The sequence below is a fragment of the Schistocerca piceifrons genome, chromosome 1 (genome assembly GCF_021461385.2).
Source record: "Schistocerca piceifrons isolate TAMUIC-IGC-003096 chromosome 1, iqSchPice1.1, whole genome shotgun sequence".
In the NCBI taxonomy this organism is placed as follows: domain Eukaryota; kingdom Metazoa; phylum Arthropoda; class Insecta; order Orthoptera; family Acrididae; genus Schistocerca; species Schistocerca piceifrons.
In genome coordinates, this window is record NC_060138.1 from 793143036 (window position 1) to 793167490 (window position 24455).

The 24455-nt window shown below is 41.4% G+C and overlaps 2 protein-coding genes across 4 annotated transcripts in view; one reads left to right on the forward strand and one right to left on the reverse strand.

Annotated features, from left to right (window-relative positions):
- LOC124713289 (E3 ubiquitin-protein ligase RNF19A-like) overlaps positions 1 to 24455 on the reverse strand; it is a 379972-nt gene that overhangs the window by 21159 nt on the left and 334358 nt on the right. For all 3 annotated transcript variants that reach the window (XM_047242937.1, XM_047242936.1, XM_047242938.1), the window contains 2 exons: positions 8441 to 8645; positions 4995 to 5190 (listed from right to left, as the gene is read on the reverse strand). In XM_047242937.1, coding sequence (XP_047098893.1) covers positions 4995 to 5190; positions 8441 to 8645 — 401 coding nt within the window. The remainder of the gene's footprint in view (positions 1 to 4994; positions 5191 to 8440; positions 8646 to 24455) is intronic.
- Positions 13964 to 22368, forward strand: LOC124713325. Its single transcript, XM_047242939.1, has 6 exons — positions 13964 to 14071; positions 15694 to 15846; positions 16583 to 16798; positions 18551 to 18823; positions 18961 to 19188; positions 20884 to 22368. The coding sequence occupies exons 2-6, from the start codon at positions 15712 to 15714 to the stop codon at positions 21379 to 21381; spliced, it is 1350 nt and encodes a 449-aa protein (XP_047098895.1). The 5' UTR covers positions 13964 to 14071; positions 15694 to 15711; the 3' UTR covers positions 21382 to 22368.

Below are 24455 nucleotides of genomic sequence, written 5' to 3' on the forward strand. Positions count from 1 at the left end.
CGTTATACAAGTATCTTCAACACACAATATTAAACTTGAAGTACATGAGCATAGTTTCATTTTTTTCCTTGCAATTTGCGGATAAAAGCATGATACAAAGACAGCAACAAGTTTCCCACTCTCTTAGAAGAAGACTCTACAGTTTTCAGCCACATTGTCCCTGGAGATGATTTTTTTAAGTGGAAGGCAAGCACATTTTCATTTATACAACATCCCGAACTATTCACAACACTTTTTGCTACGCTTTATCACTTGCACATGAAATTTTCAGCTATCATATACTTCTTTTTTCTCTATGGAAAGTCAATTTCCACTTTCATTGCAGCTTTCTGTTGTGAGTTATCCTTCAGCCATACCCCAACAACTGCTGTGTTCTTATTGTGTCAATCATAATCCTGTCCACACGCAAAATTCTTCTTACTCTGTCCCTTCCGTACAGTTCATCTTATAAATGGGAAGTTGTTTTACAAAAAATTTCCAGAGCCAGGAACCCCCCACCTTATGTAACCCCCAGGTCTCTGCACTATGTGTGGTAAGATCTTCTACAACATACTTACCCAAATCATTCCACAATTTATTTTTCAACATGAGTGAACACATGTACAGCACTCAGTTTTGCTAGATTCATGTTTGCATGTGTATCAACTGAAATCACACAATCAGCGATCATTTTCGGATGTCATATGACAAAAATAATATGACTAATCCACTTGAAAACTGCCATATGGCTCACATTGGCCAATTGTGGTTTAAATAAACACTCATCTACACAGATACACATTCCCAATGGAAATAAGGCCAGCTTTCAAGAAAGTTCATGGAAGTGTCATACCAAACACTGCCGGGTATCAAACTTTCAACTTTTTTCCATTAGTTTACGTACATATTTTTCAATTTGCTACTTAGGTATTACGCTTCTCATATAAATGCCAGTCCCCATTCTTTGCACTTTATCCTAAAACTTCAGTAAAATGTAGCCTCCACATCCCCTATACCAGCTGTGACGAACTGTTACTGGCAGAGAAAGAGTGTCTCTTAAATTTGTCGTTTACAAGAACTGATTAATGGTTACAAGCTGCTCTATGATGTATTTTGTTTAATGGTATTGTAAACCTCACTACAGGGTAAAAATTAAACAATGGAAAATCGAGGATGGAATGTAACAATACCAGAGAAGGAAAGTTGCCACTCACCATATAGCGGGGATGCCGAGTCGTGATAGGCACAAAAAAAGATTCACACAATTATAGCTTTCGGTCATTAAGGCCTTTGTCAACAGTACACACAGTCTCAGAACAGAGAGAGAGAGAGAGAGAGAGAGAGAGAGAGAGAGAGAGAGAGAGAGTGTGTGTGTGTGTGTGTGTGTGTGTGTGTGTGTGTGTGTGTGTGTGTGTGTGTGGGTGGGGGGGGGGATATGGTGAGTGGCAACTTTCCTTCTTTGGTATCACTACAGGGTAAGGGAAGACATTTTTAGAGTGCAGTATTTTATATCAACTTCAAACTAATCATGCAATAACACAATGTCACTCTGTCTCTCTGGATTTTGGAACATTTCCAATTTTAATGTCTGAATAATTCCTATCCTGTGACTGATTCCTTTCCTCCACTGGAATTCTGAAAGTTTGTATTTGTGTTACTTTTTGTGACCACACCTGTTACTGCTCAGCAAGTAGTTTTTCTGTTTATATCCGACTGTACGTTCACTTTGGAGATTCACTGCCACATACATTACATACGTATCATACAATGGAGATCGATTCTCTTCCAGTGAAGTGTCTGATATGCAGAGAGTGATGTACGTATTGGTCATTTCACTTGCAAAAATGGAATGGCGACAGTCAATAAAAAAGTTCACTTGACTGAAAACACTCACTGTAAACACTGATGAGTTTGAAGTACTTATACCTAAATTAGAAAAATAATGTGACTGGCAACCGGTTGTTTACAAAAGAGCTACCACTGCAACAACCAGAGAACGAAATTTGTGGTACCCTCTCATTCGTTGGTTGATTTGGGGGGAGGGGACAGAAAGGTGTTGCATCATACTACTCTGCAGATGACAATTATGGCCAATAATGTAACTGTTGTACTCATTTTCATTGTAAAATGCTTTCTTCCTTTGTGTCAATTTGCTTTTAGTGATGTGCAAAAGAAGCTTAATAGCACAGGTAAGCAAAAAATAATAAGATGACTCAGCACTGAAAGTTAATGAGAAAAATTGAAGCATTTTACAGCTAATGTTGCCGCAGCCATACTGCATACAGGTACAATGTGTAAGATAATTTAAAAATTTTAAAATAAACTTGTTCAAAGTGCTTTACAAGACCTGGTCATATTGGGGGTGAAACAAGTTACTACAATTTCGGCATTTTTAAGAAATATTTTTAAAATCACATTTTAGACCTGTCGAAATATTTTTGTCATTTCTGTCACTTCCTTCAAGCCACATGAACTTACTTCTTCTGACTGTAGTGTGCGAGACTACACAACTAAGTTTTTGGTCTAATGTCTACCTTGTATTTTTCAAAGTAGGATAGATATGCTGTTAATTTAAAGATTAGACCAGATAACTCATGTTTACAAAGGTAAATACAACTACTTTGATGTTTCAAATAATACATAGTTTGCAAATCTGTGTTAGCAAGTTTCAGCCACCACACAGTCTGCCTCTTTACAGTTCATATTAATATTTAAAACTGGCTGCTTCATTCCGAGTATCAATCCACACTAAAAGGTGGCAGTTTCTGTAATTTTAACTTTCTGATTGTCTCCCCCAGATTAAGGAAACATAAAACAGTTCAAAAAATTTTAATAAATAGCAGTGCTGTCATCTTAGTGAGAAAATTAAAACCACGTATGTGAATGATTCTTTGGCTCCTTCGTTCTCACATATCCGAGATATTTCTTAGCATCATCACATAGCGTGTGGCTGTAAAATAAGCTGTTGGGTTTGGGTATCATTCGTGCGAAAATGTGCTACACAATTGTCTACAACACGTGAGTACTTACTTCATGAATTATTGTGGTCAACACACACACACACACACACACACACACACACATACACACATATATATGCGAACTGTGTTGCATGCAGTGTGGGTTAATGGTTATTGTCACTGGCTACTGTGCTGTAGATCACCAGTCCAAATCCGACCACCAGAAATTATTTGTTATCTACTGTTTCCAAAAATGATAAAGTTCTGAAATTTTTGTTGTTATTTGTGTATTCTGGTATATGTGACGTTTGTGTAAATAGTAGCCTGCTCCATCCAGGAATTCAGCTCAGCTCAAATCAGTTCTGTTCTTTCTGTAGGTTGGTGTTCGTAATAAATGCGATTTCAGTACTAAGTGTTGTACTTCATTGGTAAGACTGCTTTCAGATTTTATTTTGACTCTGGTTACGACATCTTGACACAATAAACAAACCATTAGCAGTTTAAATCCTTAGATGAGAGAGAAAAGAAACAATGTTAGGCACCTTGTGAACAACAGAGTTCATTATCAGCTGTAAACCCTTTTTTGCACATGGCAAACAAACAGAACATGGCTGTTCTTGTATCTACTGAAATATCTGTGTGCTACCAGTCAGCCAAAGCTGAAAAATCGACTTAGCTACTATGGTTTACACAGTCAGTATGCAAGGATGTAAATAACAACTGTTAACAAAGAAGAAATTCACTACAAACAGTTTTAAAAGTTATATTTGGCTGTAAAACAGTATTTTGCCTTTTTAATTGTTTAGTTAAAATTCTGCCAAAATTTACAAATTACCTTTTTGTCTATCAAATCATTAAAGTATAGTATACTTTTCACCAGCAACAAAAACCTCAAATTTCACTCTCAATTATTCAAAAAATACATGTATATAACTGTCTACACAAACTAAAATTAACAAGAATGTCATTACTCATTGTAGACTGATCAACATAAAAAAAATAAATTTTATTAATCAAATAATCCACTTAGAATGCAGAAAAGAAAATATCTATAGTGAGACATGTTCACTCACAATAAATAAAATACCCTTTTCTGATCATTTGACAAACTGAAAAAAATGTGTTTTACATTCTGACTGTAGTATAGCTACTGTAAAAAATCATAAATTGTAGTCAGGTAACTGCTTTCATCATTTTATGGAAACAAACAAATGAAGCTACATTCTGCCATCTTCGACAGAAAAAATAAAAAATTAAGTTCAGACATTGAAACAAATTTAAGTAAATATATACATAATCCCAAGGAACTCTAGTACTGAACTGGCATATATTTACAAGACATTTCTGTTAGCTTTCAAAAGAAAGCTATGCTTGAGAAATTCTTGAGCCACTGTCATTCTTAGCAACAAATTCATTCTTTTTTCCTCAAAGAAAATTATCATAAATAAAAATATTAAGCCATCTAGCCGATACAGCTTTTATTAAGACAACAGTTTAAAAAAACAGCTAATATTATGCAAACAATTCGAGACAAACAAGTCAATGTATCTACTAAATAATAAGGAAATGCAAGGTCAGATTCCTTGAATCATATTTATTAAACAAATCATGCAACAGCTCTGCAAATTTTCTCACAGACATCCACTTCTGCATTATGTACAAAGACTGAAATATTGTAAATATAAAATAGTACATCAGTTACAAACTGATTAACTCTACACAAGACGTGAATTTATTGTTTGCCCTCCACAGTACAATTTGCAGTTTACTGTTCACATAATGCTCATATCAATATCAAAAATGTGCACACAGGGACATTGTGCATGTTACTCTTTCTAACAAAAGTAAAAAATAGTTAACAATCATGTCACTGCCATTTCTCAAAAGTCAAGAGATTTTAAAATTTCTTAACATAGAGAAGTTTCTCCATTAAAGAAGTTTCTTCACATGAAAGTCACACCCTTGGCAGCAAAATGGAATAAAGATGTGCCAGAATAATGTTAATGACAACTGCACAAAGCAAATGGATTGCAGAAGAAAAGAAATCTCGTCTACCTCTGCACAGGCCCTGATGCTATACTCCCAGCAATGGATGCACCTGCAAGAGCAGCATTGCTGCCACACTCTCCGCCACTGAGACCTCCACCAACTCTTTCCAACTGGCTGCCACTGCCGCTACCAAGTGACAGAGAAGCTTCACCAATCGAAGGATTGGCTCCTCGATGTGACACAGCATCCATAGAGACGGCATCTGTAATCACATATAGTCGCTATTAAAGGATCAGCTCACTTCGCTGATGTAGATCACCAGACATGACCAAATACAGTAATTTATCACAATCTCAATTGTCTTTAACCAGATCTAGAAAATTCTTATCTTAAACCTATGATTAAAATGCATTCTCATTTAGGTGCATCCACACAAACTCCCGAAGCTACTTTACAACACATGGTTCTTGGTTCTTTGTACCAACATTAGAACACTTTCTGCCTTATTCATTACTTGTATAGATTCATATACAGGGAAAATAACCATTTCCTATGTCTTGGTATGTATCCTAATCACTCTTTACATCACCACCACCTTGATTGCACCAAGCAGTGAAATTGTTGCATAGTCTTCCTCTAATATTGAGTTTCTGAACTCAGCCAACCCAATTTCATGAGAACAATGTTACCTTTCTTTATTTCTATACAATGTGTGTCAATATCATATCACCACTGAATTCTCAGAATTTAATTCATAATTTTATGTTATTAATCAGTATGTACGACATCAAATCACACTTTCTTACTGAACGGTAGAAATCATACCAGACATTTAAATTAAAACTGGTGCATAATTCTTCAAGACAACACGTTAGCTACATAATCTGACCTGAATGGAATTTAGTGCACAGATCTTAAAATTTTCTCTTGGACGACAAACATTCTGAAACTGTACAACAGATACATGGACAGGGAAAAAAATAAAATACCAAAAATTTTCAACATTAAGCACTTATTCCATCACTCACTGACAGTGAATGCTGCAATAGAATCTTTTATATATCGTAACCATACAGCCTCTTTCCACACCATTATTGCAGCCTGGCTGCTTGATAGTGATAACAGTGACTTCACCTATACTTCAAATGCGCAAAACAATGTCTTGATTTGGATATATCTGGCATAATAATTTCTACAACAGCCAATAGAAACAAGAAGTACAATACATTGCCTCTGCCAACCAAAACTCCTGCTGCTGCTTAAAATAATTTACCTTTCAGCCCATGGGTTTGTGAGTACATTTAGTACAATTCTCCTATCGGCCAGCCATGAAGGAAACTCTTACCTCCAAAAACCACCCTCCCCAAATGTTCCCACAGTTTCTCACTTAACAGCAACACCCCTAAATCCTTCCTGGAAAAAGATCACATAAGCCTCAACTTGACTCCAACTGAGTCCCAAGCTATTTGTGGTCTGAAGGCAGCCCACTTTATCTTCGCTGTGGACAAAAGCTCCACTACTGGAGTACATTACCACACAAAGTATGTAGAAGACACACTTCATAAGCTTTCAGACATATCAACATACACACAGTTCCTAGTAACCTCAGGCATTCCATCCAGACTGAGTTGGAGAAAATCCTAAGAACTTTAAGTGACTCACCATTACCTTCATAAAGCCCCTGATCCACCACCCCCCCCCCCCCCCCACCCCCAACTCATTACCTAAAATATACAAAAACCTATCCCAGCCATTCTAATGTAGATTTCAAAGCTCCATCCAAAAGTATTTCAGCTTTGGTACAACAGCATCTGCACTCCATCTCTAAGAGCCTTACCCTTCAAAAAAGGCAACAACCACATACAGACTGCCTCTTGGCCTTGTTACAGTACCTCTTACAGTGTCTAACATAGTCTCACAGAAACTTCACCTATTGTCAGAATAATGAACTATATCTACACTCATAAGAACTTCACCTTTAAGAACTGGATAAGATTTTGTTAAACTAAAATAAAAAATAAAAAAAACACAAAGGCAATGGCCCTGTGGCTCTTAATGGGCTTTGGATTTTCCTGTTGGCTTGGTACAAAATACTGATATGTTTGTGGTCTCATCTTCTAGTGAAGAAGAAATCCTCTACTTCCTGTAACAGCAGAACTCGTTTCCCAACTAAAATTCATCTGGCCCTCCAAATCCAAACCAAGCGGGATAGCGCAATGGTTAGCAAAAAAATGGTTCAAATGGCTCTGAGCACTATGGGACTTAACATCTGTGGTCATCAGTCCCCTAGAACTTAGAACTACGTAAACCTAACGACAGCACACAACACCCAGTCATCACGAGGCAGAGAAAATCCCTGACCCAGCCGGGAATCGAACCCGGGAACCCGGGCACGGGAAGCGAGAACGCTACCGCACGACCACGAGCTGCGGACAGGTTAGCACACTGGACTCGCATTCGGGAGGACAATGGTTCAAACCAGTATCAGGCCATCCTGATTTAGGTTTTCGGTTATTTCCTTAGATTGCTTAGGGCAAATGCCAGGACGGCTCCTTCGAAAGGGCATGGCCAATTTCCTTTTCCATCCTTCCCTAATCCAGGCTTGTGTGCCATCTCTAATGACCTTACTGTTGATGGGGTATTAAACACTGATCTCCTCCTCTTCCTCCTCCTCCTCTTCCTCCTCCTCCTCCTCCTCTCCAAATCCAAAATCACTTTCCCAAAAGCTTGACCTCTCATTTAGACTAGCATTCTAACCTCAGTCTTTATCAAATCAGGCAACAATATTTCTTCAGTCAGTTGCCACTATCTCCACACCAAATGTTCCACTCCCTACAGCCTAAACAATGACAAGACACATCTCCTCCAACACGAAAATCGTGAACATATATACCATTAACCTCTTCCTGGGTTTCCTTTCCCAAAACTACAAGACAGATCTGGTCCATGCACAAATTTCCTAGGCAGTTTCCTCTCCCTACACTCCTGAGAACATAGCTCCCATTTTTTTTTTCGCATAAAAAAAGAGGGAAATGCACTCCTTATCTTCTGGTATCATCCAGGCCTCTAACACCTCAATAGACTATGCCACCTCGGTTATGATTTGTTTAAGTCAAGCCCTTGAAATATGTCTCATCACTCTCCCACCCACTGTCCCCATCGATGAACCTGCTAACATCCGAAACATCTTTGTCAAATCATGACATTCCCAGGCCATTATGCTTATCCCAGCAACCATAATCCACGCAATCATCCATGACGATTTACTATAGTCCCACCAATGGAACATCGTGTAACGTGAGGATTATCTTGGAGAAAGAAAGTATAGCTACAAAGGCAAGAATTATAATTTTCTACTTTGAATGCTTCTATTGTTTGCACTGTAAGGAATTGCATTTCTTAAAGATGAGTACTTGACCAGCCATTCAGTCAGTGTAATTTAACAATTCCTAAGCTGAATTTTCTGTTTAATATAAATTATAGTGTTTGTTTCAGTACTCAAAAAGGAATACCTGTGCCTCTTGGTCCAAAGCCACCCAATCCACTCAGGATGTCATTCTCATCATCAAATTCAAAACGAACTCCTGCTCCGGATGTAGAAACACCACAGCCTCCAGAGCGACAAAGTGATACTGGGACTACACCATATACATAGAACAACAGTATTGGTACACCAATTCCTACTGCCAATCCTGCCAAAACAGGGGAGACCAACACCTGTAATTTCAAAAGCAAACAAAATTTTCAATGATTAACATCTGTTAAGCATTTCTTGAGATTAATTTAGTGCAAGAATGTATGTTGTCACTTCTATTTTGCCTGCATGTTTGCACAAATACTGACGTACATGAACTTTCAGCACAATAACATAAACATTAGGAATTTAAGAGAAATGAAACAAACACACTTGTAAGTCACTCAAATCCATTTTTTACCCTTAAAGAAAATGTGTTTTTTATATATATATATATATATGGAAACATTCCACGTAGGAAAAATATATCTAAAAACAAAGATGATATGACTTACCAAATGAAAGTGCTGGCAGGTCGACAGACACACAAACGAACACAAACATACACACAAAATTCAAGCTTTCGCAACAAACTGTTGCCTCATCAGGAAAGAGGGAAGGAGAGGGAAAGACGAAAGGATGTGGGTTTTAAGGGAGAGGGTAAGGAGTCATTCCAATCCCGGGAGCGGAAAGACTTACCTTAGGGGGAAAGAAGGACGGGTATACACTCGCATACACACACATATCCATCCACACATATACAGACACAAGCAGACATATTATAGTTATATGTGTGGATGGATATGTGTGTGTGTGTGTGCGCGAGTGTATACCCGTCCTTTTTCCCCCCTAAGGTAAGTCTTTCCGCTCCCGGGATTGGAATGAGTCCTTACCCTCTCCCTTAAAACCCACATCCTTTCGTCTTTCCCTCTCCTTCCATCTTTCCTGATGAGGCAACAGTTTGTTGCGAAGGCTTGACTTTTGTGTGTATGTTTGTGTTTGTTTGTGTGTCTGTCGACCTGCCAGCACTTTCATTTGGTAAGTCACATCATCTTTGTTTTTAGATGTATTTTTCCTAGGTGGAATGTTTCCCTCTATTATAACCATAATATTTAATGTTAAATTGATGGAAACTGTCTAGCAGGTTACTGCTGCCTGTTAGTAACCATAACGTGCACAGAATGACATCAACAAGTGTCTCTGAAGGAGGGCAATCAGAGTAGATGTTTAAATTTTAGAAAATTTAAAATACAGCCTCAAACTGAATTAATAAAGGAAAGACCTCAGATAACATTTACAAACCTCAAACAGATCAGCCTGGAAAACCAGAAGGACTTATTCCAATACTGCAGACTGTACAATATGTGTGAGCTGGTTTATTCCCAGAAAGGAAATAATGAATAACTTAAGGTTGCGAGGACAAAATTTGAGTTACAATAACAAATAATAACTTGTGATAATCAGAGGTTTATGATATTTCTCTTCTAGTCAGACAGTTGTTAGTAGAGGCAGTGATCAGCACAAGACAGGCCATATGTGTAATGGGCCACTTATGTAATATTGGTAGACAAAGTGTCAATTATGGCAAACAGTTATATAAAGTGGAAGTCTGAGAGGGATATAATGTGAGGCAGTAGATAAAGTGAATAGTATATGGACAATGAGATTACATATTTGTCAACCATGCCAAACTCTTATCTAATTACCTCTATTGAAACCCAAAGGAACTGTGGTCATGAGTAAAGATTGTAAGTGGCACCAAAGTTACTGTCCAAACACTCACTGAAAGATGAAAGATGAAAGACAAACTGAAATGAGGAACAGCAAAGTAAAAGCAGAAATGTTATACAAATTTCTCGGTAGAGAAAATGCAGCATGATATGTTATATGGAGGTTCATGAAGTGAAGCAGAAGTGACTATTTGAAAAATCTTGTCTCCAATTGAGTCATATTTCAATAACATTTCAAATTGGTTCAAAGATTCAAAACTTGCCTTAAATGAACTGAATGTAAAACTGTGCAAATTACTAAACACTGAACAGTAGTAACATGTAATAAAAATAATTATTAGTTATAACTAATTCTGTCAATTTGCATAAACGTCTTGGTGTAATAATTTGTATGCATAGAAAATCGAATGATCAGAGTGCTCAAGTTAGATCTACATTAACGCGATTACTCCACAATTCACAATTAAGTGACTGGCAGAAGGTTCATCAAACTGCCTTCAAACTATTTCTCTATCATTCCACCCTCGACCAGTGTATGAGGAAAAACACACACTTAAATCTTTCCATTCGTGCTCAGACTTCTTCTTATTCTATAATGGTAATCATTTCTTCCTATGTAGGTGGGAGCGAACAAAATATTGTTAAGTCTAAGGAGAAAGTTTCTGTTTGAAATTTCTTGAGAAGGCCCTGTTTTAATTATTGCCACCCCAGTTTGTGTATTACATCCGTGGCACTCTCTCCCCTGTTTCATGATAATACAAAATTAGTTGCCCTTCTCTGAACTTTTTTGATGTCCTATGTCATTATTATCTGATATGGAGTCCACAATGCATAGCAATATCCCAGAAGAAGGCAGAAAAGCATGGTATAAGCAGTCTCTTTCGTAGACCTGATGCGTTTTCAAAGTGTTCTGATAATGAATCACAGTCTTCTGTTTGTTTTCCCAACAACATTACCTATGTGATCATTGCAATTTAATTTATTTGTAATTGTACTCCCTAAGAATTTAGTTGAATTTATCACCTTTAGATTTGTGTGGTTTATCGTATAAGCAAAATTTAGCAGATTCCTTTTAGTACTCATGTAGATGACTTCACACTTTTCATTATTTAGGGGTCAATTGCCACTTTTTGCTCCAGGCAGATATCCTGACTAAATTCGTTTTGATTATTTGATGACTTTACAAGATGCAGACAATCTAAGAGGGCTGCTCAGATTGTCTCCTAAATCGTTTATGTCAGTCAAGAACAAGAGGGCCTACAACACTTCCCTGGGAGACGACAGATATTACTGCTGTTTTATTCAATGACTTTCTGCCAATTACAACGAACTGTCACCTTTCTGATAGGAACTCGTGAACTCTGTCTCACAAATGAGACAATACTACATAGGGAAGCAATTTGACTAGAAGCTGCGCATGAGGAACATCTAAAAATATGGAACCAACCTGCCATTGCCTGTCAATAGCACTCATTACTACATGAGAATTAAGAGCTAGTTGTGTTTCACAAGAACAATATTTTTTGAATCTGTGCTAACTACTTGTCAATAATTCTTGTTCATTATGTTTGAACATAGTGTATATTCAAAAACCCTATGTAAAGCTGGCAGCACACTGTTTCACTTGCTGGGAAAACCGAGTCAATCTACAGAGTGAGACTGCTTACAAAACATTCATTGATCCCATCTTAGAATACTGCTTGAATGTTGAGACCCATAGCAAAAAGGACTAAGGAGAGGTATTCAACTTATCAAAGGGTAGCATACCTGGTCACAGGTTTGTTTCACTGATGGAAGATGCGTCACAGAAAAGCTTTAAAATGTGAACTGGGAAACACATTACTATAGAAGCCAACTATCTGAGAAGAGGGTACTCCCAAACTTTCAAGAACCAGTTATAAGTGAAGAATCTACAGATAAATTACAGACCCCTACATATTGCTCTCATAGGTACTGTGAAGAAAATATTAACTAAAATGTGCAAAGTGGCTATGAAACAGTTATTCCACTCGTGCTACATATGTGAATGGAACAGAAAGAAATCCTAATATGTGGTACAATAGTAAGTACCATTAGCAAATCACTTCATAGTGGTTTGCTAAGTGTGACTGTAACATAGATATAAAAAATGCTACCACCGGAATATTCGTCGAGTAGCAACGGAACGATCCAATGATTAGGAAGAAGCGGAGGGTAAGGTAAGCACAGTGCTGTTTCTAACATTAGGCAAGAGTAGCCAGTCGCCTAAGGCAGCAAAATTTTTACAGGCGACAAACGGCAGAAAAAATTAATTTCAAATCAAAAAGCGAAAAAACTGAGCAAATGAGGAGAAAGAAAATCAGAAAGAGTAAAAATTAAATCACTGAATTGTTTTGAAAAGCATACTGAACAGTTACTTAATAAATAGTTACTTTGACAGTAAACATATTGCCTCTACCTGCCTCAAAACTAAAGCAAAACAGAAGCACTGAAAATTAACAAAGAATTTGTGCATTTTATCATGATTGTCCAGTAAACATACAATTAATGTAAGTGATAAATTTCATGTGAAATAAGAATGAAGTACTGTCATTCAGAGTATTTCTTCCGACAAGTTTTCAATGTTACTCATATGGGACAGCACATAAAAGCAAAGCTAATTTTGATCACATACTGAAATTCCATTGTTACTCTGTACAAGAAAAATAAACTGAAGCCAAAAATTTGTTGTACAGAAGAACGAATGTACCAAGTCCAATAACTTTGCTTAATGAAACGCTTCAGTGAAAAAAAATGTGCATAACTTTTTTTTTTTTTTTTAGTTACAGTTCAACGACCACTGTGAGCAACTGAATGTGCTAGAAGCAGCTGCTGTCTCTAATTTAGGACCACTGACTGAGCGGCTAATAGAAGTTGTAGAACACTTGATGGAAAATGCAAACAAGGCTCATTCCTGTATTTAATAGCAAGAAAGTGGATGCTGTAAAAGATTAGATTTGTTCCTTATTCTAAAAACATTTCAATTAAAACAGAAAGGAAGTAACACCACAATTATCCAAATGATTTAGTTTGATGCTTCAGTATGTCTCCCACCAGTACAGCATAATTTCTAAACTCGAGGAAAATCTGATTTGTAACAGAAAATAGTTCCACCCTTTTACAATTTCATTTTCTTGCAATTAATTGAAGTAAGTATTTGATGTCAAATTTGGTTGCACCTGTATATTCAGTGGAGTTCTAATTTAATATGTTCAGCACATTCTTCCTATTTCAATTACTTTGGGAAATTTCAAAAGTTCCGGACAAAAAGTAAGAAATTGTGGGCATCTGTTGTCCTCTATCAGTTTTAAAGGAACTGGGGATGAAGCATGAAAATTGAGGTCTGTCCCTAGAAAATGACGGCGTGTTGTCACCTTAGTTTAATGATTAAAAATATACAGGAGATCTGCATTGTTGTGCCATCGGGTGGATGGGGTATCGGTGAGGCAAATGGTGGAATAATGAGGGGTGTCATTTTTAAGTTCTCGCCTAGGGCGGCGAAACATCTAGCATCGGCCCTGGATAAGCAACGAACGAAGTTGAGGGGTAGGAGAGAAAGGAAACGGTAACCACAGCGCGTCCGCTTCAAGTTTCCATTGTTGCTAGAATGCGGTTTGCCGCTGTCAGTGAATGGGAATGACGGCGGTTTACGGAGTACGGCGATCGGCGTATCGAGAGCGGTAGTAGCGGTGCGCTGAGGGGGGATGGGTTGGGGTAGGGGGAGCGCCGGTCTGGGCGGCGCTGGCGCTGGCTGTATCGATTGCGCGCGCCTCGCCGCGGCGACACAGTCCGCGCCGTCCAGTCTCACCGAGACCGCGCCGCAGGCTGGACGCGCGCACTGCGGCCCTGCTGCCCACGTGCCTCCGGGGACGCACTAGCAGGTGAGTCACAACGGCCTTTCCGGCCCCTCCCAGCCGCCACCGCGCCGCTCTGCTCTGCTCGCGCCCGCCACTCTAGACCACTTTCACCCGAGTTCATCACTTTCGACGAGCGCCTATGCCACACCCATTCGTCTTTCACACTAATGGAGGAAAATCTCACTCTCCGTACACGTACCACGTTCACTGTGACATACTTACGGGTATTTTGTTCGAGATAACTGCTGCAGGTTAACCCTGAAATAACTTATCTGTGCATTTCTTTTCTTCTAGTAAAACATTCTGGGAAATCTCAGCTCAGCCGTACATCTTTCCTCACTAATGTTCCACAACCTTCTACTGTTTCATATCTCCACGCCCGTATGGTTGAACGGATGTCAAATGTCTACGATAAAATTAAACTTCAATCGTTAACGGAGTACTTTCAACTGCATTCCAGCCAGTTTCGGAGACTTCCACCCGCAGTAGAAAGAATCGACAGCGGCGATTGCGCGTCGTCGCTATTTAGAATGCGTGAAGCTCAGGTAACGGGACACGATGGGGGGTTCCTCTTCAATCGATGGCGGAGAGCGCGAGTACGGAAGTCGGCAGCCGGTGTTGCGTGCAAAGAGCAGAAAGGGTCGCCGCCCGTGACTCATCTGAGCTGTCGATAACGCCAGCGCAGCTATTTAATGCCCTGCCGCAATAACCTGTACACGCGTCAACTATCGGAGCTTATCAGATGGAGTGATCCAGTAACCTTTTGTGCACCTGCATTTCTTTTCTTTAGCACCCACTACTGTTCCTGTTTACGCACAAAATTTTTAAGCCAATTTCTCCTGACTACAACACACAAATACCTTTACCTTCGAAATATAGCACTGCTCTTAAGTCTTGATACCTATCGCAATTTCAATTTAGTCTGCTTAAATCAAATTAATAAACGAGATTTGAAAATTTAGGGACAAAGAATAAAGCATAGTTAAGTTCTTACATCTGCAACAAAGGAGAGGCTATTCAGAAATCCAACTCCCTGTAACAGGATATTTCAGGGAAATATTACATGTGTGTAGATAGAACTGCAGAGTCAACCTGAAATCTTGGATTGGACAGAAGCAATTACCACAAGAAAAGGCACGACTAACCTGTGATAAGGGCGGTTCTTGTGTGCCGTACTTATTATCACCGCATTAAAATATCGGATTTTCGAGACAGGAAATCACGGTTCTACTACAGATAGTAACGAGCGTACATATCTATGACTTATGTCAATTCTGATTAACTAAAAGATGACTCGTCTATTTATTACTAGAGTGCGGTAAAATAAATCAAACTTAATTGCTACCATGGCTACCAGAAGCACGATTCCTGAGAGCAAGAAATTAAATTTTAGGCACGCTTTCATGACAGTCGAGCGCACTAGTACACAGAGCCGCACAGAAGAACCGATGGCGTCACGATATCTGATGTCCAACAAGTGACGCTACAAAGCAAGCTAGGGTTTACTTAGGCAATGTCTTTTCCTTACGATACAGGTATGTCGAAGAGTCTATTGACTGACGTATTTGAATGTGCAACAGAAACGCCTTCCATCCTGCAACTTTTTGATCTAACAGAAGCAGGCGAGTAAGCCGGTTTGCCCGCAGGTCGAGAGCGGGTTCGCGATGTCTGAGGAAGGGGGCAGCGCAGAGGGCTCCGGCAGCAGCTGCGGCGAGGAGGAGGAAGACGAAAGCGAGGAGTGCCCCGTCACCAGCGCCTGGATCGCCGAAGTCATCGCGTCGCACAAGGGGCACCAGCAGGTGTGTGTGTGTGTGTGTGTGTGTGTGTGTGTGTGTGTGTGTTTTCCGTATAGTCTGGAATGAAAGTAGTTAATTTTTCACAACTGCAGCAACACGGAATGCTATTATCTGATCAAAGAATACGGAATCATACCTCAAAATGTCACTTTTGGTATCCTAGCTGTAACAGGAGTAACTTACGGCTGCTTTGCTCTAAGTTATCCTTGTGAAAACAAAAAACCGATAGCTAAAACAAAGTCAAATGAGCGTGACCCATCAACGTCCAAAGTTATTTTCAAAATCCTCTTTGTTACGCCATAAGTCCGTGTGTAGCCATTTCGGTGTCCTCTCTCTTTCTTCAGCTTTGCAGCTATTTATTTCGCAAATTCTTCGCTCTTTAGATGTAATATCTTCCTCGATTCTTTGCTGCTTAAATACCAGACGAGACACACTAAATGAACGCTTAACACAGTGCTATTCCGACATAAAACTACAATGGAAGTGGCGTACACGCTGTTGCAACACTCAGAGTGCGGTGGTGCTCAAAAGGTACTGACACTATTTACACAATACTCACTGAGCAATTCAACAAAATTTCTAGGAATATAATGCAAAATGACAACCTTCTTTTATAAACCAGTGCACTACACGTTCGTTTCGTGGTGTCGGGGAAGACAAACCACACACTGCGACACAGTTTTTGCCCCCCCTAACGCCTAGTCGGCCCTCCACTCCCTGACCGCCCCCGTGCGAGCAGGTGGAGGTGGTGGACATGTGCATCCGGCCGGGCTGCGACGCGGCGGACGCGGTGCTGAGCGACATCGTGGCGGTGCGCGCCACCTACCGCCACCAGGCGGACCCCGCGGACCGCTCCGCCGCGCTCATCGTCAAGCTGCTGCCCAGGGAGCCGTTCAGCAGATACTTCGTCACCGAAGCGCAGTTCGACTTGCGTGAAATCAAATTCTACACCCAGGTACGTTGCTCTCTTCCCTCACGTCTTCACCTTCTTTTCGCGCCTCAAACGGGTTTTCTAGTGCAAACAGCTACTGCAAGCATTTGACCTCTACCACATTTTTTTATGCGGCATTACTTTTCAATGTCTACAACCGTGGCAGTGTTCCACAGCATGTAGATTAGCCAACAAATTTTATAATGCCGCGACTAACCTGTCGCTTAGGAGAGCGTACAAATCAGATAATCAACAGTTATCTCGGTGACGCGATAACCAGTGTCGTGGCTCATAGGGGCAATGACGAATGAGCAGCCACACCTGCACAAGCTCACGATGTTAAGCGTTCCTCCTGAATGAAGTTGCCCTCGACAGATTAGAGCAGTGATAGCTGTGATCCTCCAAGTAATGTAGACAATTCAAGCAATGTACCAGTTCAATCTGAGCTCCTAGGCGTAGGAGAGTGGTTAAGTACAGCAGTCATGAAGTTTGGTTTGAACACTACAGTGTTTGACTACACTTCATTGTATTGCTGACAATATGGCCATGCTTTTCTCCAACCTCTCTGGTCACTCAGTCAGTTACATGGCGATACTATTCAACGCGGAAGTCTAAGAGCTGTGTACAAAGCGATAAGCGACACAGCACTTTCGAGATACCTCCGCGCACGCGCGCGCGTGCGTGTACGTGAACAACTATCCGGACTGTGTGTGCAACGCCATGAAACGCGACCCAAAGTTGTAAACTAAAGAGCGGGTAGCGCTTCTGCAGGAGGAGCTGTGGTCTGTCCGTAAAAACACCGCCTCTGCCGTGGACTGTAACAGACTCTGGCACTGCAGTGCAACGTTATATGCGTAGACTCAGTCTGAGTTCCATGCATTACTTTTATTAGTTACTAATTTTTTTCCGTATACTATTAATTTGTTTAGTGGAAAACACTCCCCAGGCGTAATTGCGCACTACGTCAGCAATGATTCAAATGGCGCGCTGCTCAACGTCATGGTTATCAGCTCCATTACGAATACTACAAGAGATGAATGTGGTTAAAATGTGACATGCAGACAAGGCTTGAGCTAATGTGTCTCCCTCTCCGTACACACACACACACACACACACACACACACACACAGAGAGAGAGAGAGAGAGAGAGAGAGAGAGAGAGAGAGAGAGAGAGAGAGACTCCTAACGGTTCAAACGCCAACAAGAAAAGTTGCCACAGCCCTTGTCTTAAGACGTACTATTGAAGCCGCGGAACTGTGAATCTGGAAATTGAGGTTGGCTCATCACTTACATGACTGGCTGAGCCAACCATCCTATGCACGCACTAAAATCTCACGTCTTGACAGTTTACACAGAATGTCGGAACAACATAAAATCTTTGAACAAGAACCAGAGTCGTCTGATTCTCACTTAAAACTGAGGGGTAGTCCATTTATAAACCGGCTCGTGCTATCTTGACAATGCGCAGAACGCACCCAGTTAAAATGCGGCGAGTCGCAGACGAAGTGAGGAGTAGCCAGCTCGCGCTTCCGTTTACAGACACTATAGCAACCCGAGATAGATGAATGATGTCATTCAGTGCTTGCCGGCCACGACCTCTTAATTGGAGAGAGAGCCGTCGCCTTCCGCGCCATAAACGAGCCGGATCTGCTGGCAGCGCTCCGGCAGCGGCGTCGGACGCGTCGCCTTTAGCTGAGCGCTGTACTGGTGAACAAAACATGCACGGTAGGCGCGGCAGTGACAAAAGCGCGCCGGACGCGGCGCTTCCGGCTGCAGGTGGTTCCCGAGCTAGAGGCGTTCGCGCGGCGGCAGGCGGGCAGCGGCGCGGACGCGGTGCGGCTGCCCATCCCCGAGTGCTACCACGCGCGCTACGTCCCTCCGGAGGCCGAGACGGAGCCCGGGCCCGACGGCGAGAGCGTGCTCGTGCTGGAGGACTTGCGCGCGCGCGGCTTCGGCGGCGCCGACTTCTCTCGCGGACTCTCGCTGCGCCAGGCGCACGCCGCACTCGCCGCCGTCGCCAGGCTGCACGCCCTCTCGCTGGCGCTCAAGGTCAGTGCTTTGCACTCTGTCAACGTGTTTGTTTTTTTTTTTTTTTTTTTTAGCGAACTGTTTCCTCCCTTGCCGAACCTCTTCAGAATGCCGAGCAGCATTAGTAACGAACAACACCCTTTTTCTCATGACTGCAGGTGAAGGGTGACGGGGAGGGCAGCGGACCGGTGTCGCTGCCACAGCGGTACCCGTTCCTGTTCCAGACGGCGCGCGCCACCGACTCCTACCAGCAGCTGGTGGAGCGCGGCCTGCCGCAGCTCGCTTCCTTTCTCGAGCGCCGCCCGGGTCTCGAACCCGTACTGGCGGCGCTGCTCGCGCTGCGGCCCCGCACCAAGGACATCATAGCCAGCCTGCTCGCGCCGCAGGTGACTGAGTGTACACTTACCCTCTTAACCACTGCTTAGCCAAGATATCAAATAAAAATCTTGACCTAGAATTGTTGTGTTTAGTCCTAAGACTGGTTTGGTGCAGATCCCTATGCTACTCTATCCTGTGCAAGCCTCTTCATCTCGAAGTAACTACTGCAACACACATCCTTCTGAATCTGCTTACTGTATTCATCTCTTGGTCTCCCTCTATAATGTTTACCCCCTCACACTATCCTTCAGTACTAAATCGGTGATCACCTGATGTCTCAGGGTGTGCCGTATGCCCTGTCAACAGATCCATTCTCATAGTCACGTTGCACCACACATTTCTGGTCTCCCAATTCTGCTGAGTACCTCCTAATTAATTACATGAACTACCCACCTAATATTTAGCGTTCTTCTATAGCACCTCATTTCCAAAGCTTCTATTCTCTTTTTTCTCTAAATGTTTATCGTTGATGTTCCGCTTCCATACAACACCTCCAGAACAGACTTCCTAATGAATGTTCACTGTTCGTATACGCGACTATGTCGCAGCTGGTGAGACTTCCTAACACTTGAGTCTATATATTCGATGTTAAATTTATTTTCTTCAGTAACGCTTTTCTTGCCATAGCCAGCCTACATTTTGTATCCTCTCTACTTGGGCCATCATCAGTTATTTTGCTGCCTAAATAACAACACTCATCTACTACTTTATGCGTCTGCTTGAACCAACTAACCTTAATAATTTTGGAAGTAAATACAGGTTGAAACAGAATCAAGTGTCTACTTTTGACAACCACTAGTGTAAATTTTTACCGATGGGAGACACGTTATTTAGTAACATTGTACCCAAATCTGAGGTAACGCGGAAAGATGGGGAACTCATTCGTCTCGGCGTGAACTCCGAAATAGTTGGGAGGTGTCACAACAAATGGATGTGGGTGAACTGGTTGCTAGTAACATTCATGTTCTGCCTTCGTTCAAACAGATACTGAATCGATATGACTGGGCAGGATAGGGTCGGAATTCGGATAGAGAAAAAGATTTTTTTTCTAAAATTTCTAGAATTGACAGTGGTATTATGAACTTCAAACATCTGGATTTACGATTGTACCAGCCTCATAATGTACTACCAAAACGTGACGAGTTAGTAATGCGACGAACATGATACTTACAGGGCAGTTTTAATAGAAAAGTAGGGTTTCATTGCTGTCCAATGGAACCAATTTTTTACCTATTCCATTCTTCCAACCAGGGCCTTTTCTACCATAAGGAAAGAATAGGCGGCGGCCTAAGGCCGCAAAATTTTGGGGCGGAAAAAAGTAATTTCAAATTGAAGGAATTTAGAACAAAGGATAAAAATTGAGAACTGTCACCAGGAAAGAAGCAAGCCTGGCCACCTTCGTTTAATAACCAAACGAACAATGCGAGATTTGCATTGTTAGGCTGTCGGGTGGTGGTGGTGGTGGTGGTGGTCATCATTTTTCAATTCTCGCCTAGGGCGGTAAAACACCTAGTAGCGGCCCTGCTTCCAACCAGATCAACTGCTCATTTCGTACATCACGTGAACGTAACTGCACACGGCACTTCTCTCTCCTTTGCCCCCCTCCCCCAACGTGCACGTCTAAATTATTATAAGTTTCCTCAAATAATCATGGTTTTAGACTAGATGTCTGTGACCCGCAAAATAATCGACTGTGCCGGCAGGAGCCTCTGGCGCTGATAACGCACACAGACTTCTGGTGCAACAACTTGCTGTTCCGCGGCGGCAACGACGAGGGGGAGCGCGGGGGCGTGGTCGGGGGCGAGCCCGAGGAGGAGGCGGGCGGCAGCGGCGGCGCGTGCGAGTGCGCCGTGCTGGACTGGCAGATGGTCACGTACAGCCGGCCCACCAACGACGTGGCGCTGCTGCTCGTCAGCTCGGTGGGCACGGCGCTGCGGCGCGAGCGCACGGCCGAGCTGCTCGACGGCTACTGGTCGGCGCTGACCGCCGCGGCGCGCAGCCTGCGCCTCGACGTGCAGCGAGAGCTCGCCTACGACCGCCAGCGCCTGCAGGCCGACTACCGCCGCTCGCAGCTGCTCGCGCTGCTACTCTGCATCGGCTCCGTCGACGTCGCGCTCGGCGACCCGCTCACCGAGCAGCGCCTCATCGACGTGCTGCACGACCTGCACGCCGACGGAGTCCTCGACGCCGAGGACCTCTAACCCAGTGGCTACCTCTCACTACTGGCCCCCACCTCTCATCGGCACCCGACTTCCGAGTGTCCAACAGCCTCCGGACTAAGATCACTAGCATCGCCAGAGCTTGACAGACGAGCATCAATCTCAAGTTACCGACAGCTCTGTGCCGTGTAAATGGAACATCGCCATCAGATCGCACCGTCGTCGTCAGAGTGCCACACCCGTGTATCCGGCGCTGAGGGGTCTACGGCCGACTGCGTGTCGCGAAATCTTGCTGTGCTTAGGGAGCTAACGTCTGCCAATTGCGAGAAGTGCAGCGCTACGAGTGATGTGCCGGTAGCTTATCAGTAGAAGCTAAACCAACCGCTTCTTACATAAAATCATTGCATTAATCATCGCTTTATGTTGCTATTTCTTTCAGTCTCTCTTCCCATAACACTGATATGTTTTTCTTATCAACTTTCTATGGTAAACGTGCGCTCTACCTATAAACTTTTTCATCTGTATTGTTTTTCCACGACAGTTTAATTCCCCGAAATAAAGTGCTTCTGCAGCTGTTTCCCGGGAATATGAGCTGCTGCATTGTGATACCACCGTGTTTCTTCATCTGAACTACAATATGTGTCAACTGTTTAAAAAAGTGCGCTCCACATACCTGTCAGCTATATTTGGTATACGCAAGTTCAGTCGTATGTTTGTGAACATATAATAATGGTAAACAAAAGAAATGGTAATTTGCATGCTAAAAAGTGTCAAGAAAAACTGCTGTATAGCGCAGAGATAACTCAATTGCTATACAAAATGCGATTACGTATTGTGTTCCACGTGTGCTTTGACGGGACCAACGGTCGCAATTACGTCCCGAGCATATACACCAAAAGTTACGTAACGTCATTCAGGTGAGCAATAGAAGCAACGTCTGTTATTCTGCAAAATATTTTAGAATCAAATGTCAAACTGTTTTACTCAGTTTAAGGGAATAAAAGTATAACTGTTTCATAGTGTTTAATATTGTTCTACTTTCTTTTCTTTCACTCTGCTTAAAGCCGAAAATTCCTCTGCGTACTCCTTTGCATCTCTGCACTGTTCAACCATCTACAAGGCGAGAATAATATATCGAAATTTACACACTTTTCTCTGAGCTATAAGCATTTAAACGGCAGTGTATGCTAATAAAACACATCTACACAATTCCTGCTTCAGTACTATAAAATTTGTATGTAATTTATTAGGTTCATAATTTTAACATTAGAGGAATGGCAACACCTATGCTTATCTGGGACTACTCGCGGGCATTCTATTAGTACTTACTTTTCCATCCACTTACTATACTTCGGAGAAACAATGAGTAATTACCAACTACTAAAAGTCTACAAAAAATACAGTGCTGTACTTCGGACTCCCATACAGTGATACTAGTCTACAAATTCTTGGGCAAATTATGTTAGTATGAAAGTCTAATACTTAAGTTAGAAATGCTACACTTCAGCTTCAAAACACATACTTTAAGACATATACAATCTAATGCTAATAATTTTCCCCCTGTTATCTATGTCGTGGCTTGACATTTACAAGTAACAGCAAAGAAAGCGATAATGTAACTCCACACGACGAAAAACATGACATCAGGAAAAAGATGCACAACTAATTCTGAGGTTATGGCATTTCCTTTTCCCGTATCAAGTGGAATAACAAAATTAGGACTTACAAATCGTTGCGAAAACCACTAATTCCTGTCACTTGTGGTGTTATATGACGACAGTGACTGGAAAAACCATGATTGTCCGCAGACTAAAAGAGGGAAAAGATAGACATACTTGAAAGGCAAGACGACGACAAGAATAACTCTCACAGCGTCCTACCTGTAATGCAGAAGACATTCACTAAAATTATCTCAAACAGTATTCACCTGGCACAGACAAACATTAGATTATAGCCATGCAAAAGAACCAGCTGGATTTGCAACTGTATACAGCACACCGGACAATTTGCAAGTTGTGAACCAAATTAAAGAACAGGGCAATGAACACAAATTGCCGTTTTATCTGGGATTTACAGATTCCAATTACTAAGTGTGTCTGGTAGCCTTTGAGAAACTAGGAATTGATATAACCTATGCCAGTGTGCTCACTAAAATAAGCAGTTTCTATTAAACTTCATCAGAATAAAGACAATTTCAGAACAAAGAAGAAACAAGTGTCAAACAAGAAGATTCTTAATCACAAAAACATTTTCAAGAGATCTTACGAAACTTTCAAATCATTAAACTGGGTAAACTAGGAAGGAATGTGTGTTAATCAAACATATTTGCACGACTTTACTTGATTCCACTGCATTGCCTAGAGTACAAGTAAAATTCAAAAGAAATGGAAAAAATGCTTGAAAGAGTAGCTTAAAATTAATTAGAACAAGAATAAAATAAATTAGAATCAAGATATCCAAAAGAAAATACCACAAATTGACAATTAAGACAAAGAGATAGTTTATGATTTTTTATATTTAGAGCAGTTGAATGAAGCAACTTTATGGGCAGTGAAAGAAATATTCAAACCGTAGCTTTCGAAGTGTCTGAAAAGAAAAGTTTGCATTCACTTTCTATACCAGTATGGACTTTTCGATGTGAGTCGGATTCTTAATGCGAAAACAATTCGAAAACTAATGGCTGCTCATCTAGCAACGAAAAATCCATCTTCCGAATCAGTAGGAGAGAAAGGAATAAATATATGGGTCAGTGATCAGACTGGACTAGAAGACTTAACTGAGAGAGTAATACAGATTAAATGTAGTATTTTGGTTAATCGATGGTAGCTAACAGCATACGAAATTCAGAACAAGAAAAACCCTCAGAAATGAAGAAATCAAGAGTATCACTTTAGACATAATGATTTAACAATGTAGACAAAAAAATGTCACCGCCACACACGCGAGTATAACGTTTTATGCATTAAATGTCAGCTAAATTAAACCAGCCTGGGACCATGAAAAAAGGAGGTTCTTGCTTTTTTTTCATCCACCACAACTCTTAAAACGGCGTGCAATAAAAAGTGAAAAAACAGCACATTCACATTTACCACGAGAAGGATAGGTTCGTGCGATAA